At 39.9% G+C, this 16,508-nt stretch overlaps 1 protein-coding gene across 1 annotated transcript in view; it reads right to left on the reverse strand.

Moving 5' to 3' along the window:
* Window positions 1-10,230: 10,230 nt before the first annotated feature.
* Window positions 10,231-16,508, reverse strand: part of SEL1L3 (sel-1 suppressor of lin-12-like 3 (C. elegans)) — a 29,240-nt gene continuing 22,962 nt past the window's right edge. Inside the window, exons 19-23 of the mRNA XM_010007306.1 lie at window positions 14,997-15,106; window positions 13,594-13,721; window positions 11,791-11,893; window positions 11,624-11,696; window positions 10,231-10,394 (exon numbers count right to left, since the gene is read on the reverse strand). Of these exons, the coding sequence (XP_010005608.1) occupies window positions 10,231-10,394; window positions 11,624-11,696; window positions 11,791-11,893; window positions 13,594-13,721; window positions 14,997-15,106 (578 nt within the window). The remainder of the gene's footprint in view (window positions 10,395-11,623; window positions 11,697-11,790; window positions 11,894-13,593; window positions 13,722-14,996; window positions 15,107-16,508) is intronic.

The following is a 16,508-nucleotide window of genomic DNA, read 5'->3' on the forward strand; positions in this document are numbered from 1 at the left end:
GATACTGGCATAACAGACAGGTGGTGACTGTTAGTCTGTTAGTTTTTTGAGAAGAGCATTAGGTGCATGTGTCCCACAACATGTACCACCAGTGAAGAAAACACCCAAAAACCTCAAACTCCCAACCAATAAAAAACCCAAACCTCCTGAAAATAACAGACCAAACCCCCCAAAAAGGGAAAAAAAAACTGAAGCCATCTGAGAGGTGGCTGCTAGGCTGGGCAGCCTTGCACAGCCCCTTGGCACCTCCAGCAAGCTTCAGTGCTGCAAGTAGCCACCTGTAGAAATCTTAGCCCTGTAGTAATTTCTGCAGGACTAGGTAGGAACTGAGAAAATGCTCATGAATACCAGCAGTGCCCCAACTAACTGGGTTAGATTAACACTGGAGGGTAAAAGAACTCCTGACAATGCTTATGGGCTAGACACGTTATAAAGCCAAGCTCCTGTTCACATCTCCTGTGGCACAAATACTGGGACATCAACAGGACCTCAACATTTTCCTCTCTGATGCATCAATAACTTGTAGGGTTAGGGCAGAGTTCTGTGAAGTGAGAGATATAGACATGAACCTTCTTGGAGTAAGAGGCTGTTAAGTGCTGCTTCATCCTGTGTAGGTTCTCCAGTCACAAAACTGTTTTGAATACATGTTTTTAATGTATTTTTTTAATAATAAAAAAGCTGCCTTTTTATACGAAGACACAGACCTACCAGTGTAATAGGGAAACGTTTTATTGCTCTGTGTGTGTGTGTATACATATATAAAAGGCAGCAGTAGAGCAGCAGATTTCTGGAAACACTGGGCACTGGGGCACCTTCACAGAGACAGGTTGAATGAATGTTCATAAAGAGATTCCTGTACAGGCTCATATTTACAGTCATGTCTAGCAGAGTAATTCAGTTTTCTGCCATAAACCACAATCTTGTGATACTTTTTTTCAGTGGAGAGGTGAACAGCTCTGCAGCACTGTTTTGTTTGCATAGTGGTATAAAGTCCAGTCTTTCTGCAATAATAGCCCATTTCTATCACTAACTGTCCTGCTGAAAAAAAACTGCTGAATGTGTACAATACTTCATCTGGAAGTCAAATGTCCAAAGGAACAATCTAATTAATTACTTTATTACTAGCAAGACATACATCCTGAGGACAAATTCTTACATTTGTCTCTAGCAAGCAGAAGCCTTGAAGAGGACTGCAAGAGTGACTCAGTGTTCTTAATCAAATGGAGATAAAATAACTGTCTTGCAGTGTAGATTATGCACTTCGTAAATTTACTTCACCTGTGCCAACAAATGTGCATTGGTCTGGACCAGACTCAAGTAGTTGAGATCTATATTGAGGGCTGGTGGAACAGAAACGATGGCAAACCCAACAGTATGGAAAACTTAGAGGGTACAAGCCCCAGATCCTAGTCCAGCTGTACCCTGGACCAACTCTGGGTGACTGTGCTGCTCCCTGTGGCAGGGATGTAACATGGCTTATAAACTCAAGCAAGGTTCAAGTACTACTGCTGCCTGGACCTTTGCTCAGTACTGTTGGGGACAGTTACCTCTGCACTAAAGAGCAAGTAGAGGTTAACATGCAGATAGCACCTGGGATAGCCCAAGCAAGGAACTGTCCTAAGGAATCAACTCTGTCTTGACTTGTGCTACACTTAGACTTCCAGGAAAATATTCTAAGTCCCTTTGTACTGTTGTAAATTCTCTGTATTTATCAGAGAATTGCAGCAAAGACACAGATAAGTGTTTTTTTGGTGGCTTTGTTTGTTTGTTTGTTTGTTTTCATGATAGAAGAATAATGGAGACTGTAAAAGGCTTTGGAAGACTCTTAGGACTACAGTGATTGTGGGGTTTAGGGGTTTTTTTGCATATCCTTCTCCCTTCTTCTTTTTCCCCTGCTTCAATTTTTTCCACAGCCAAACAAAAAATGGCCTTCTTTTTCAGCTAGCCTCAATTTAAAGCACCAGACTGGTGTGATGTTTCTGTGTGTTGTGCTGGTTTTGGCTGGGGTAGAGTTTATTTTATTCATAATAGCTGGTATGGGGCTGTGTTTTGGATTTGTGCTGAAAACAGTGTTGATAATACAGGGTTATTTTAGTTATTTAGCAGGGCTTACAGAGTCAAGGCCTTTTCTGCTCCTTACACCACCCCATGAGCAAGTAGGCTGGAGTTGCTCAAGAAGTGGGGAGGGGACACAGCTGGGACAGCTGACTCCAGCTGACCAGAGGGATATTCTGTATCATATGATGTCATGATCGGCATGTAAGGCTGGGGGAAGAAGGAGGAAGGGAGGGACATTTGGAGTGATGTTCTCTGTCTTTCCAATATGGAGCCCTGCTTTCCTGGAGCTGGCTGAATGCCTGCTTACCAGTGGGAAGCAGTGAATAAATTCCTTGCTTTGCTTTGTTTGCACATGGGTATTTTGCTTTACCTATTAAACTGTATGTCAAGCCATGAGTTTTCTCACTTGTACCCTTCTGATTCTCTCCCACATCCCACAAGTGGCTGTGTGGTGCTTAGTTAACGGCCAGGATTATACCATGACAGTCCTTTTTGGAGCCCAATATAGGACACGAAGGGTTTGAGATAATGATAGATTTGATGAGAATGTGTTAATTGATATCTGTTATTGCTGTTTAGCTATTGACAGGCTTCTGTGCTTGCATTCAAAGCAATCAAGGGAGAGAGAAATACTTAACAGATTTTAGATTAACTGTTCTTCAGTCACATAGCATTGATATTGTGTATCTTTAAAAGTTGCATTTTATAAACCGACCTTCTCTGCGTCCTGAGTGTGTAGTTGTTAATGCCTGAAAAATCTTTACAATGTTCCAAAGAAAATACATTTGGATTAAGTGAAAGAATCAATTGTATGTATCTTTATATATTTGCAGAATAGGCCTTTACTAAATCCAGCCTCCCATCTTCAGCCCTTCAAATAGTCCTAGGCTTACATGAGGCAAGTACACAAAGTGGTGAGTAGATACCTGAATTTGTCCTTTCATCTGCAAGGGGTGGTGGGGTAGGTGGGTGCCTGGTGAGTTTAACTGTTAAGGTTTTTACAGGCAGACTTACAACCACTGAAGTTATTCCAGCTGAAAGAGGTGTTTTGTTGTTTTGTGGTGTTTTTTTAAATGCACATACCCTTAACAAGCATTCAATGCATCACAGGAGAATCTATTCCCAGGATAATGGTATTGGGGCACAAGGTAGGGGTTTGGAGAGTAGCCTGTTTTGGCTTGTTTTATTCTTTTTATTATTTCCTCTTGCTAACTGAGTTAGCACATGGGGTAATGAAGCTTCCTGGGGAAGCTGCATAAGTATTTTATTACTCAAAATGCTGAACAAGGTGTTTCTAGTCTCCAGCATCAGCATCAGTGTAACGGACTCTGTCATATGCTGCTTCTCTGCAAACCTGTGGGGTGCTGCTAGGATACAACTTCCAGATACTAAAGATATTAAAATGAAGCTTTTTATTCCCTTTTAACATTGGAAAAAGAAAGAGAATATGTTTGCAGAGCACAATAACATGGTGCTGTGAGGGACAGGGAACTTTGCCCTAGGAAAGCCCAAGAAACAGGCTGTGCAGCAACACCCCTGCCAGGCTGCCTCTGGACCCTGGCACCAAGAGCCCCTGAGGGTCACATCTGCACTTGACATGGTTATCTCTGCATGGCAATTGCTTCTGTGTTGTTTTTAGCCTCTGTAAGGACATCTATGTGCTTTTAATCAGTGGAGGTAACAGCTTTTAATACTGAAGATTGCTGGTGACTTTTAATACTTTAAATTATTGCACAGACACAGCGGAGTAGTAAAGACTCAAAAATATCTAGAGGAAAGATTTGTGGTTCTCCACAATTTCTCATGTTTGTGTAATGTAGACAGCTCTAGATTTTTCATTACAGTAGGTGTGCCTGGGTTTCCCTTATTGGTATTGTAACCAACTGCACCAAAATAGTTCACTTGCTTTCCAGGACTAAAACAGCAATTGACCCAAAAATGAAATCTTAAGAGGTCTCCATGTGCAACAGGAGCTGGCTTGGAAGGGTAACACCACCAATGAGCAGATGTGGACCTCTAAATCTGGACAGCTGGGTAGGGCAGCAGATGGAGTCAGCAGGGGACAAGGAGGCAGGGATAGCATTATTGCCACTAACTAACTGCAGAGCAGAAGTGAAAAACTATGCTTTGGACTTTCTGGAACAAGGTAAAGCACGAGAGGAGACTTTATTATTCCAGTTAGTACTGGTGTTTTGGAAAGACTTCTTACGGTCTGCAAACACTTGCTAAGCATGCTGCTCTTAGGAAAGCAAGCCTTCAAAACAGCTCTGAACATGCTTGGACTGCTGGTTTGACCAACAGGCTGGTGAAATCAGAGGGACTGATCTTACAGTAGTTGCTTGAGGGTGGAATGGAGTCTGGAACAGCCTATAGCAGTGGTCAGCAGTCTCAGTTTGTCTCCACAATTAATCTGAATGAGGCCTGAAGTATATGCCTGTCTCATGAGGCATGATCATCTCAGTTTTTGGTGGTGTGCTTCCTGGCCTGTCTTGAGCCTGTTTGAGAAGAATCCTCCTACACAATTGCTAGGCATCATTTGGGGTTTTTATGGATGAGGACTGTTGCCAAAAAGCAGTACAGGAAGCAAATGGCTTCCCAGGAAGAACTTAACCAATCAAAGCCAGATAGTGGAGCCTGGCTTCATTAGTTCATTAACACAAATCTATCCAGGGTGATTTGCTTCTAATTTGCACAATTAAAGATACTTGCTGTGCCATTTCTTAGGCCATGCCATAATGAACAGACAGAAAACACTATGCAGGTATCTCAGCTCCTACTTTGGTGGGTTATCATAAAATGTTGCTAGGTTCTGCTAATGGACTTGTGCTTTCTCCTGTTCACCTGGGGGAGCTGATAAGAGCAAAAGGCAATGCTGAGTATTGGAAGCTTTGTAGGAGGTTGATGAGTGATTAAGGAGAGGTCAACACGGACAAACGAAGTAGAACAGGAATCAAACTGCAAACTGAGGAGGGTAGCAAGGTCAAGGAGTACGTTAGCAGAGAGGAAAGATTGCTGAACACAGTTAAAACAAACCTGTCGCAGCCAGTTTTCTTCCAAGGGGTTATTAAGATGCCCAAAGGTGGATGGGTATCTGATAGCACTTACCAAACAACCTAAGTCCCTTAAGTCAGTGGGCACATAGCACTGGTGCAATTTAAGTTTGGAATCTCAGTGCTTCAAAATATCTGATCTGCTGCAAGTGGTCAGGGTTTTCTGTTGTTGGTTTTTTTTTTTTGTTGGTTTATTGTTGGTTTTTTTGGTTTTTTTTTTTTTGTAAACACATCTCATGCTACTGTAACATAAACATGTACTCTGATTTTGCAAGTGATATTTCCTTTTCCATTTTGGTTGCTCATTGCCCCAGATCTTTTCTGGTTTTGATGCTTACTTACCTGTGTGCAGCTGCTTTTAAAGTCAGTTGCCTTGCATTTACACATAGACTTGCTCTTCTTTTTTAACTGGAAATGATAATTTGGCCTTCAGGCATAGGAATTAGATCTTTTCATAAACATCCTAGCCGTGATGCATTTCCAGCTCATCTATATCCTGGTAGCTGCTTTTTCTTACTTTACAATGTTCTGTTGATTATTCAGAAATTGCTCCTGTCACCTAGATCTTAGAAGACAGCATAGGAAATTGCTCCATGCTCAGACTTGCTTCATCATTCTTTAGCTTACTTCCAAATCTTAAAAAACTCCAGCTTTTTTTTCTTCACTTCTGTTCTTTTTACATTCCAGTCTTTTAATGCAGTTCGTATACTTTTGGGAGAGGAGAGGGTGTGTGGGTGGAATTCCTCAGCCAAAGCTTATTCAACCTGTTTCGTACCTTTGTGCTGCATTTCATCCAGGGTAAGGGTCAACAGTCAGCAAGTGTTAAATGTCATAGTCCATCAGTCAATGGGGACAGCTTACACAAAAAGTCTGCTATAAAACAAATCTCTTCAAAGATAATCCATGTTTCCCACATGCTTTTAAAGACTATGCTTTCCTAGTAGCTTGAATGGGAATACAAAAGTCCCATAAAGGTTGTACTTAAAATACATAACCAGTGTGTCAGGACTAATTCCCATCTAATTGTTCCCTTTATCACTGAATAAAAGTCATACCTTGCAATAGAAATTTAAAGCATGTATTAATATATAACTTGAAGGAAACACTCATGCCTGTGTATTGGGAGGTAATGTTTATTGCTGTATGGACTGGGAAGCAGCACCATGCAGTGGTCACAAGGTCACCCACGTAAGGATGCCCATGCTCTGGTCTGTCCTGCTACCACCTTGCTATGTCATTCAAAACAGAACAAACTTTTCAGTATAGGTGCAAATTTTGCATAAGGTTTGAATTGCCTGCTACATAACCTTAAAGTTGCTTACCACTCAGAACTACTCAACATTGACTTTTTTCAGCTTGCCTTCGCCTCTCTCCCTTTCCTAATTTGTAGTTGGTATCTAATTCTTTTTTCACAGCACTTTGATACCTGGTATGTAATAATGCCTCTCCTGTGTCACTTGCTGTAACACACCTGTGCATAGTTGGTGCAAATGTCATTACTTTCAGATAATCCGGTTCCTATTTTTAAATAACCACTCTGAAATTCTTTGTCTCTTAACTTATTTTGCTAAAGATTATTCTGGGCTGAGCCAAGGGAGAAAAACAGCCATCACTTACACCACCTAAAGCACTTCTGTTGGTCAGAGGGCTGGGCTTCTATGAAATGTAAAAACAAGCAGCATTTTAACTCCATACTTGTGATTTATTATTTCCTTGCTCCCATCCTGACCACTCAGTGTGGGTTGCAGTCTATAAACTTCAGGGGTCTTATTTCAATTTACACAAAATATTTATTGATACAGCAACTTTTTTCTTTTTTTCTTCTTTGTGGATGTAGAATGTAGAAATATGTAGCTGCTCCCTAAACTAAACATCTTCTCTTTCTCTCTGGTAATTGCTTGCTTCTCTAGGTTGTCAAATAATAGCCCCCTAGATCTTAAAAGAAGTGACAGATAGTAATGTAACTATTATTATTTCAGCCTCAAGTATTGCCAGTTTATTGTGAAGAGTTGCTTATCTTAACATACTGTAAGTATACTTTAGTAGAACTTCTGATGTAATAGCTAACAATGAACAAAGACCTAACTATTCACTGCTGGCGTCAAGAAATACATTGCAGCTTTCCTTAAACTGTCTTCTGGAATACAGATGTGAAATCGTGTTTCTGACAAACCTCCTCAAATGACAAACAGTAAGATACTATTTCATGTGACAGGTGCTTAAAAAATAATCCTCCACATACAGGCTGAATTAGAAAAATATTTTTATTTACAAGAGTAAATAATGTAGTGCAAGGAGAGTGGACTTAACCCTCAGTAATGCATAGATTGATGCAATTTATAGTCTGTGATCTACATCACTGCAGAGGTGCATGCACACCTGCTTTAAAGGTCAGGCCTTTCCTACAGCCACTTAGCAGACAGCTTTAAATCAGAAGGTATTTGCACTCCATACTTGTTATCCATATTCGCATCAGACATTTATCAAATAAATTGTCACTTAAATCGGTGTCTTGTAAGAGTTACTGTAGACCATTAAATAAATCCTTGCCAATGTTATCCATGGAAGAATCAAAAAATAAATTGTTCATTCACTTAATGTCACCTGTTCACACTTACAATGTTATTTTACTTATTAATTTGGGAAGCTACTTTCTCTAATCAGCAGCTCTTGGCAGGGTGGGAAACATTTTGTTGTGTCCACCTGGGAATAGCTGACACTTGTGAGACTCTGACCAAGGGTTAGCCCACAGAACTACTATGTTATGATCATATTGCAAATCTTCCTGGTGTGTTTCTTTTAAAACTTTTTGCATCAAAGATTTAGGATGGAATATAAAATCATAGAAAATTAGAATGCCAGGTTGGAAGGGACCTCAAGGATCATCTGGTCCAATCTTTTTAGTTAATACTATAGTGTATAAGCAATGGCTCAGCACCCTGTCAAGCTGAGTTAAAACTGTACAGTGTGGGGGAATCTACCACTTTCCTTGGGAGACTATTCCAGTGTTTGACTTTCCTCACAGTGAAAAATTTACTTCTTCTGTCCAATTGCAATCTCTCCAGGAGCAACCTGTGCCCATTACCCCTTGTCTTTTCCAAGTGACTCCTTGTAAATAGGGAGTCTCCATCTTCTTGGTAGCCACCCTTTAAGTACTGGAACAGGGTAATAAGGTGTCACCCGAAGCCTTCTGTTCTCAAGGCTGAACAAACCCAGTCTTCTCAGCCTCTCCTCATATGGCAGGTCCTCCAGTCCTCTGACCATTCTTGTGGCCCTTCTCTGGCCCTTCTCCAGTCTGTCTGCAGTGAGGGACCAAACCTGAAGGCAATACTGCAGGTGTGGTGTGACAAGTGCCAAGTAGAGCGGGGCGATGACTTCTTTCTCTCTGCTGGTGATGCCCTTGTTGATGCAGCCCAGCATCCCATTGTCTGTCTTTGCTGCTGCAGCTCATTGTTCTCTGATGTTAAGCCTGTTATCCACAGGTCCTTTCCACAGGGCTGCTCTCCACCCACGAGGATCCCAGTCTGAACTGCGCTCCTGGGTTATGTGTTCTTGGGTGCAAGACTTGATACTTCTCCCCATTCAACTTTGTCAGGTTCCTGCTAGCCCATTCCTCCAACCTGTCTAGGTCATCCTGGAGGGTGGCTCTCCCTTCTGGAGTGTCAACCTCTCCACTCATCTTGGTGTCATTAGCAAACTGCATCAGCATGCTCTTGATCCCAACATCTAGGTCATATATGAAGATGTTAAACAACATTGTCCCAATATTGATCCCTGGGGGACCCACCTGTGACTGGTTGCCAGTTTGAGAAGGAACTATTTACTATCACCTTCTGGGTATGGTCTGTCAGCAGCTCCAGACCCACCACACAGACCACTTGTCAAGGCTGTAACAAGTCAGTTTCTCCAGGAGAAGGCTGTGGGGGACTGTATCAAAAACCTTGAAGTCCAGGTAGACAACGTCCATTGCTTGCCCTGCATCAACTGAGCAAGTTACTTGCTGCAGAAGGTGATCAGGTTTGTCAAGTACAATTTTTTGGTAATTTTTCAGTTCCTCTGGACTCTTCAAAATTTTTTATTTCAAGTGTTCTTCTTCCTTCAAAGTAGCCATTGTCGCTTGAGCTTACTTAGTTTTTGGGTTTTCTCTGCAATTTCTGACTTCTTTTGCAAAATCACTTGCAAAGCTGTTTCTTTTTGAGGATAGTCCTGCCTCAGCAGTTGCTCCAGTTCTTGAACATTTTCTGTTGGTCGCTTGACCTCTGCTCGATGATCAACTGAAACAATGTTCAGTTTCTTCAGCTTCACTACTGCCCCCTGCTTTTCTGCCTCTAGCTGTTGGTGTTTCTCCATAGCTGATTTATATCAACATTGTCTGGCATTGTGTAGAAATGCTCCAGGTGGATCCCATATACCTTCTGCAGAATTCTCATGTAAATGTGTAAAACTTCAAGCTGGGGGTTGCTGAACATATTGCCCTTGACCAGGCTTTGAGCCTTGGTGCCCACCAGGACATGGCTGTGGAGGTATCTGATGATATCAGTCATTGGGGCTGTAGTGGGGGAAGGTCACAGTCTCCACTGCCTGGTAGCAGCCCCACCACCAACTGAACAGCAAAAATCCCAAAAAAGGAATTGTTATCACAATCACAATTGGCTGAAGTTCTGGCTGGTGTGCCATGGAACTTGTAAAGTGTTGATGACTGGGTTTCACTTTTATGAAATTTCCATGCTTCCAACTTGGAAAACTCTAGTAATTTCACCAGCAAAATAAGATCAAACACAGTAAAGGCTACTTAGTATGTGTGACTAAAACTTCTTCATCAAAACCTGTAGGAGTTTTGTTCATTTTTCAATTAGGCAAAGACTTTACATGTTTTCTTCCAGTCCTTCAATAAAATACAGAATGATCATGTTTGGTATAGTGAAATTATCTGCATAACCTGTTTGGAGTGTTAATCAATTATAGGGGTGATTTAGATCAGTGAATTTCCCTATAATTTTGGCTGTTGGACTGTCACTAATTATTACTAATGCCACTAATAGGGTTGATTGCCAGTTCTTAGATGTGTAGTTGTTCATATTTCACCTTCCCAATGAGATGTCAACCTTAAGAAAACAACACTTCAGCTTGTAACAGGATTCTGAGGGTCTGACACCTGCTGTGCTACACTGTTTGATAAAGAAGATTCATCTTGCTGTACTAGTCCAGTGGCATCCTCACTGCTGTTCCCTGAGGAAGATGGTTCATCTGACAATGGTTCAGATCTTGTTCCAGGAGAGTTATGGGCTTTGGAAAAATGTCAAAAGAAATTATTAAAAAAGACCCCACTGCATCTGAGGAAGTATATTAATATTTAAATATTATGTGCATATAATATATAAAGATAACACTAAAAGGTTAGGGAATATAGAAAGAAAAATATCTGTAACTTTAACTTCGTACACATGTAGTATGATTCCCAAGTTACATGAATTATAGTAAGTAAGCAAAACAGGGTTTCAGAATTATTCCCATAGTCAGTGCATTACACAGAGCTAAATGTCTTAAATGATATCTAGGAATTGCAAAATTCAAATAATATTTTTATACTTAGTGTTTTAGTTTTTTAAATATACTATTCCCTACAGATGTAGGTTGTAGAAAGCAGAATTCTCTGTATTTTATTACAGAAATATATCAGAAAACAGTATTTTCTGACATGGGCTTAAAACTGCCAACTGGGGTTAAATCACAATATAAGAAAACGTATTTAATGGAAGAAATCATCTTCATAACTAGTGATACTAACTTCACAACTCCCCAAGCAAGATCCTGTCTTGTGATTTGAAGTGAAACTCTTGGTTGAAGCTGGCAATGATTTTTAATTGACAATTTCTTAATTCTTCCATGTGATGGTAGGGTAGATTTATTTCTCCCCCCCACCTTTCCTGAGTAATGTAGTTCTGTCTCTGATATCTCCTTCAATATGGTAAGAAAATAATGGGAGTTTTAAGAGCCTGAAGTCTGGCATTCAGTTTTCTGTCCCTTAATATTCTCTGTCCCATCAGAAAAGAGAACATATAGCAAACCTTCCTAATTTTGGACAGGATGGGTCTGCAAGTAATATTTGAATGGATTTACTGATTCTATTACTGGCCTAAAGAGGCTGAACTGCTCCCTCCTAAGTTATGCCAGTGTACCAGCTCCCTGAACCTCACTTTTTTACTGCTACCTTGTATCTGAATAGATCCAGTCATATGAAACAGGGAAAAATACAAAATCATGCATGTTGAGAGATGGGAAATTGTATCTTTTTTTCCATTCATAATCTTGTGCAGTTCAGAAGCCAACAGGTTTAAACCTCTGCCTTATTTAATCAACCTTTTTCAATGATCAAAAAGTTACTTCCCTGTCAGAGAAGTTTCTGTTCAGAAGTACCTCTAGCAAACCTAGAACACCTGCTTTTATTTTTCAAGTTTTTACTAAAATAAAAAGATCACTTATCTATCTTCCATTTCACTATGACAAATACTTACCAGATAAAGACTGAAAATACTGCACTGCAAATGCAACCAAAATGGACAAAAGAAAGGTTCCCAAGAAGTAGATCTGTGACAGTAAGTTTAAAAACATAATTAGAGCAGCGTAAAGCCAAGGTAGTGCTCCAACTGAACTGTGCATGTACCAAAGGAGCAATACATACCAGAGTAGATTGTAGAATATTGTTCCAGAAAACTCTCATGTAAAAGTAAAGCAATGCCAATGAGCATGGACTGATTGATTCTTGGTTACTATTATTCCAGCATCTACAACAAAAAGATTAAAACAACTAATTAGTCCTCCTCTACAAACCTGTGGCATGTGTCACCTGGGAATCTCAAGTAGGTTTGCAGGAAACCCCAGTAACCCAGAAAAATAAGCAGGCACCATCATCACCATCTCACAGGTGGTAAAGTAAAAAAATTATAAAAACACCAGATTAACCTACTTAATAATGTAATACCTTACCCTAGGAGTGTACTTTTTAATTTTCTTATTAATCAACAAGAGTTCTAAGCATCCAGGCTACCCTTGCTAAGCAGTCACAATGCAGATTATACCCAAGATGCTCCGTTCTAACTAATGCGAGTCAACAGCAGGAGGACTTGATTTATGATTAGATATACAAAATTTAGGTGCCTGTGCAGGACACTGGCGTCTAAACTCCCTTTAGAGATAATGGAGTATCACACCATGCAGTCGGAGCTCGAGGAGTGCTTTAGTTGAGTAGCTATGAAGTTTCAGTTGTGGGATGAGCCGAGTAGCTCTCTCACTTCTATCCATCAGGACTTTGCCTACTAGGGGAGTTCAGACAGTTTAAATCACAGGCACCTATTTTAAGCTACAATTGACTCTTTTCTACCAAGCTGAGCAGGGATGAGTTAGTGGGCACAGGAGGTGTGTACATATATATAGAAAGAGAAAAAAAATTAAAATATATAATTTATATAAAAATAGATATAATTTATATATTAGATGTGTGTATATATATATATTTAAAAATACGTGCCCTTCTAGAAAGAGTGTATGATGATGAGAAAATGCTGCAGTGCTGTCAACTTTGGAGTTCTTCACATTGCAAAGCAGCTGTATTCAGCCCAAGTGAATGCAGAATTCTGCTTACAATTCCAGACAGAACAGCTGGTCCAGAAGCCCTATTTATCTCACTTGTAAGTTCACGTAAAGTGGAGGTAATTTAGGGCACAAGTTCAGGCTAACTGCAGTGAAGTACAATTTCAGTGGATTGTTGGTGAAACGACAAATGAGGTTTTAATGATGATATCATCTCCACTTTTTTGGGGTCACACAACAGTAGCAAAACAGATGACAAACCACTAATTCTTGGATCACAGCCTCATATAATAATTGTTAGCTCCTCCTTTTTTAAATAACTGAAAGGCAGTTCCACAAATCCACCAACTAACTGTGTGAACTTCCCATTCCCTCTGTGATTTCCAGCACAGGGTGTGTTACCCAGGTAAAGGAAACCTAAGTTCTGTATTGGAACTAGAGGTCTCAAGATGGTTTTTAGTGCTGGTGTGGGCACTTCAGGCAGCAGACCTACAACCTTCTCACATATCTAATATTCTGTGTCAGGCTGGAACATTTCTGCAGAACAAATAGGCAGAACTGCTCTTATCCCAGTTATATATTTTTAAGTTCCATATAAAATTATGATATATTTCTCATTAAAAGACTGTTTTGGACAGTGTACAAATTGTCATTGCCTAACTTAGGAACTTAAATATGTTGAACTGGAAAAGACCTCCTGGATCATTCAAATCTAGTCCCCTCTTGTTTCAGGTAACCACATATCATCAGGTCTCTTTCTTTAACAGGCATAAGGTTGACCTTAACCTGTCTTAAATCATACAAGTGAACAAAGTTAATAATTACAGGAGTTGCTGTTCTCCAGAGTAAATGCTACCCAAACAGAAGAAGCTGATTAAGGGGAAAAAAGACTCACCTGTAATAGAGTTCCTGAAGAAGTGATGTATTACTAGAATGCAATGCATGATCAATTTCCAAGTGATCCAGAATGTAGGAAGGTATGGAGTTACCCTCTTCTATGGCAAGGGCCAAATTAAAGAAACCCTAAAAGTAAAAAAGCATGCATGCTTTTTACCCATTAAATTGTCATATATATATTTAAGGTTTACTGTAGGCATCAAGTATCTAAATAATCATAACTGCCTTCTATAAATTCATTTGGTACGTGATCTTCACTGAATAATTATGAGAGACAGGTAAACACTGAAAAAACACAAGAATTGTCATTCATCTGTTGCGACACCATTTTCTTAGAAATCATGTGGAAAAAGATCTGAGCTTTTTAATTTTTAACTGCTCTTTAAATACAGCCACCATATCAAACTGTAATTTTTTTAATCTACTAGGGAAAAACAGACTGAAAGCAAAAATGGAATAATTATTTTTTTTTTTTATATTCCCCTCCATCTAGCTCTATAGAGGAACAGCAACTTGAATACTGAAATTGAGAGCAGAAATTTCCTCTAGACAATTTAAGTCCTTAATCTTAGACAAAACTTGGACAAGTCTTAGGCATCCCTATGTCTCTTTAGAGCCCTGAAGATGAACACAAATGAGACGCATTAGAGTTTTTAGTTTGGCTTTCATACTTGAAAGCAATGGTTCATGTATCTCTCCTTTCATCTGCTAGTTTAGCTGTAGTGTTTTGTCTCGATATCCTCAAAACAGAACTCAATAATGCTACCTCTAATAAATTCACATACAAGATACAGCATGGGGACATTGTCACAGAGACAAGGAGGACAGAATATTGCACCTAATGCACTTCAGGAGGGTCTGAGGGCAGTAAACTAAGTGTTGAAACACTGCATGTCTTTAGTAAAGTACTATAGTATATCTTTTAATTATAAAGCATCTTAAGAGGAATCTTCTGTTGCTGAACAAAACTCATGCTAGGATCCACTCAATATACCAAGGGAAATGGGCCAGTCTTCTGCTATCTTTATAACCTAAAATAGCAGAGGATAGGACTGGAAAACAACTTAGCAGTTTATTAATTGCAGCAAAAATACCCTTGCAGCAGCAAAAATACCAAGGACATAACAAATCAACAGTATCAAGGTAAGGTAGCACTGAATTAGGCCATTCACCTTTAGCTTTCAAAAAGACCTAATTCTAGGACTCTCCATCGCTGCTGGATTTATCTTCTATTACCATGACACAGAAACTACTGACTCACAAGGTATTTTGAAATAATTAGAACTTATTCTAGCAGATTTCTTCAGTGCAGATGCAGCCAAGCAGAATAACCAGACAGAAAAATCCTCAGATTGTTCTAAACTCTGATGTTTTGTAAATATATCACAACTGCAGACCCACCTGTGAATCTCCCTCTGAAGCAGCTTGTGCGTACATCCGCATGGAGAGCTCCAGATCTCTAGACTGATTCTGGTAACCATAGTAGTAGAAATCGCCCATCTTCAAATAAGCTGTGGAGGAAAGCAGTAGAACATCATTCTGAGTATTTGCAGAAAAAAGAATTAGTAATGTGATGGAGAAGTTAATAGTAATTCTATTTAAAGTTCTATTAAAGTTACTCTCTCTCTCTGATTGTCTTCATGGCTACTCTACATCAGCCTGCCCACTGAAAATATTTATCCTGGATGAAATTTCTCACGGTTTGTCTCAAATTTAGTGAATGATATTGCTACATTTTACAAAAGCTCAGACTTGGGAGACTTTATACTGCATTCCTTCTTCACTTGCTGAATCTGTCTTTGGGCAACCTGTAGCCTTATTACTCAAGTTTGCTCTGCTAACTCGATGAGACTCAAAACCACACCATGTAAGTGTTCACTTTGTACCCATCACTATCATGGCTGAACCCATCCCAAAAGTTACAGAACTTTGCTGATGATAATTTCACTTAGTTGTAAATCCAACTCAGGACAACAATAGGTACAGAATTTTTTGGGTCCAGAAGGAAGCAATATGAAGCAAATATTTTACAAACATCTTTCTGTAATATTGCACAGTAACGAAATGCACCAACAGAGCATGGAAGCATGACAATGCACTAGACTAGGCTAAAGAATTTTAAAACTGCTATGACTGTGTTTATGCTTATCTGACCTAAGCTTTCCCCAAATTGTTTGAAGCAATTCTATACCTTACCTTGGGAATCTATAGCAGCTACCTGGAAATCCCACCTGATTTTACAGTGGACTATGGCAGAACTCTTGCAGGAAGCAAGTTGGTTAATAACCCAACAGCAAAGGCAGAAAGACTATGTGGGTGAGCTGGCACAGATATGGAGTGGAAGGCAATGAATGCTGCAGTGAATCATCAAGAAGTGAATCCACCTCAACCATAATCAACCATGCCTACCAATCTCCCTGGCCCAGAGAGAACTCCTGCAATAGGTAGTGGCACTGAGGTCACCCTGTGTTGCACTGATAATGTAGCCCTGGGAATCTCTGCTGCCATGGTTAGACTCTCACTCCCAGGCCCTACATTGGGTATTTTATTCTCCACTGCTGTAGGAAGGGGTCTGAGATAAAACTCCCCTTGCATTACTCATGAGGAAGAGAGAGAGTAATAAAATGCTTCCCCTGTTGACACAGCAATTCTTCTTTCCTTTACTCGAATGGAATCACAGTCTCACCTTATGAATCTGACCCTCAGAAGCTTCTCTGATGTAAGGTTGTACCAGTGCATCTACCAAAGGGTCAAGCAAACTGCACCTTGCTAAGGCATCTCCTCAGGAAAGCTAACTGGGTTTGCCAGCTCCTGTAGCTTCAGCCTCTATCACTGTGCTATTCAGTTTCTGTGCTGTTTGCATTATTTTTATGGTCTACTCTTCTACATGCTTTATTACAAAGCACTTAAACC

This window comes from Chaetura pelagica, unplaced genomic scaffold (genome assembly GCF_000747805.2).
Source record: "Chaetura pelagica isolate M959 unplaced genomic scaffold, ChaPel_1.0 scaffold261, whole genome shotgun sequence".
In the NCBI taxonomy this organism is placed as follows: domain Eukaryota; kingdom Metazoa; phylum Chordata; class Aves; order Apodiformes; family Apodidae; genus Chaetura; species Chaetura pelagica.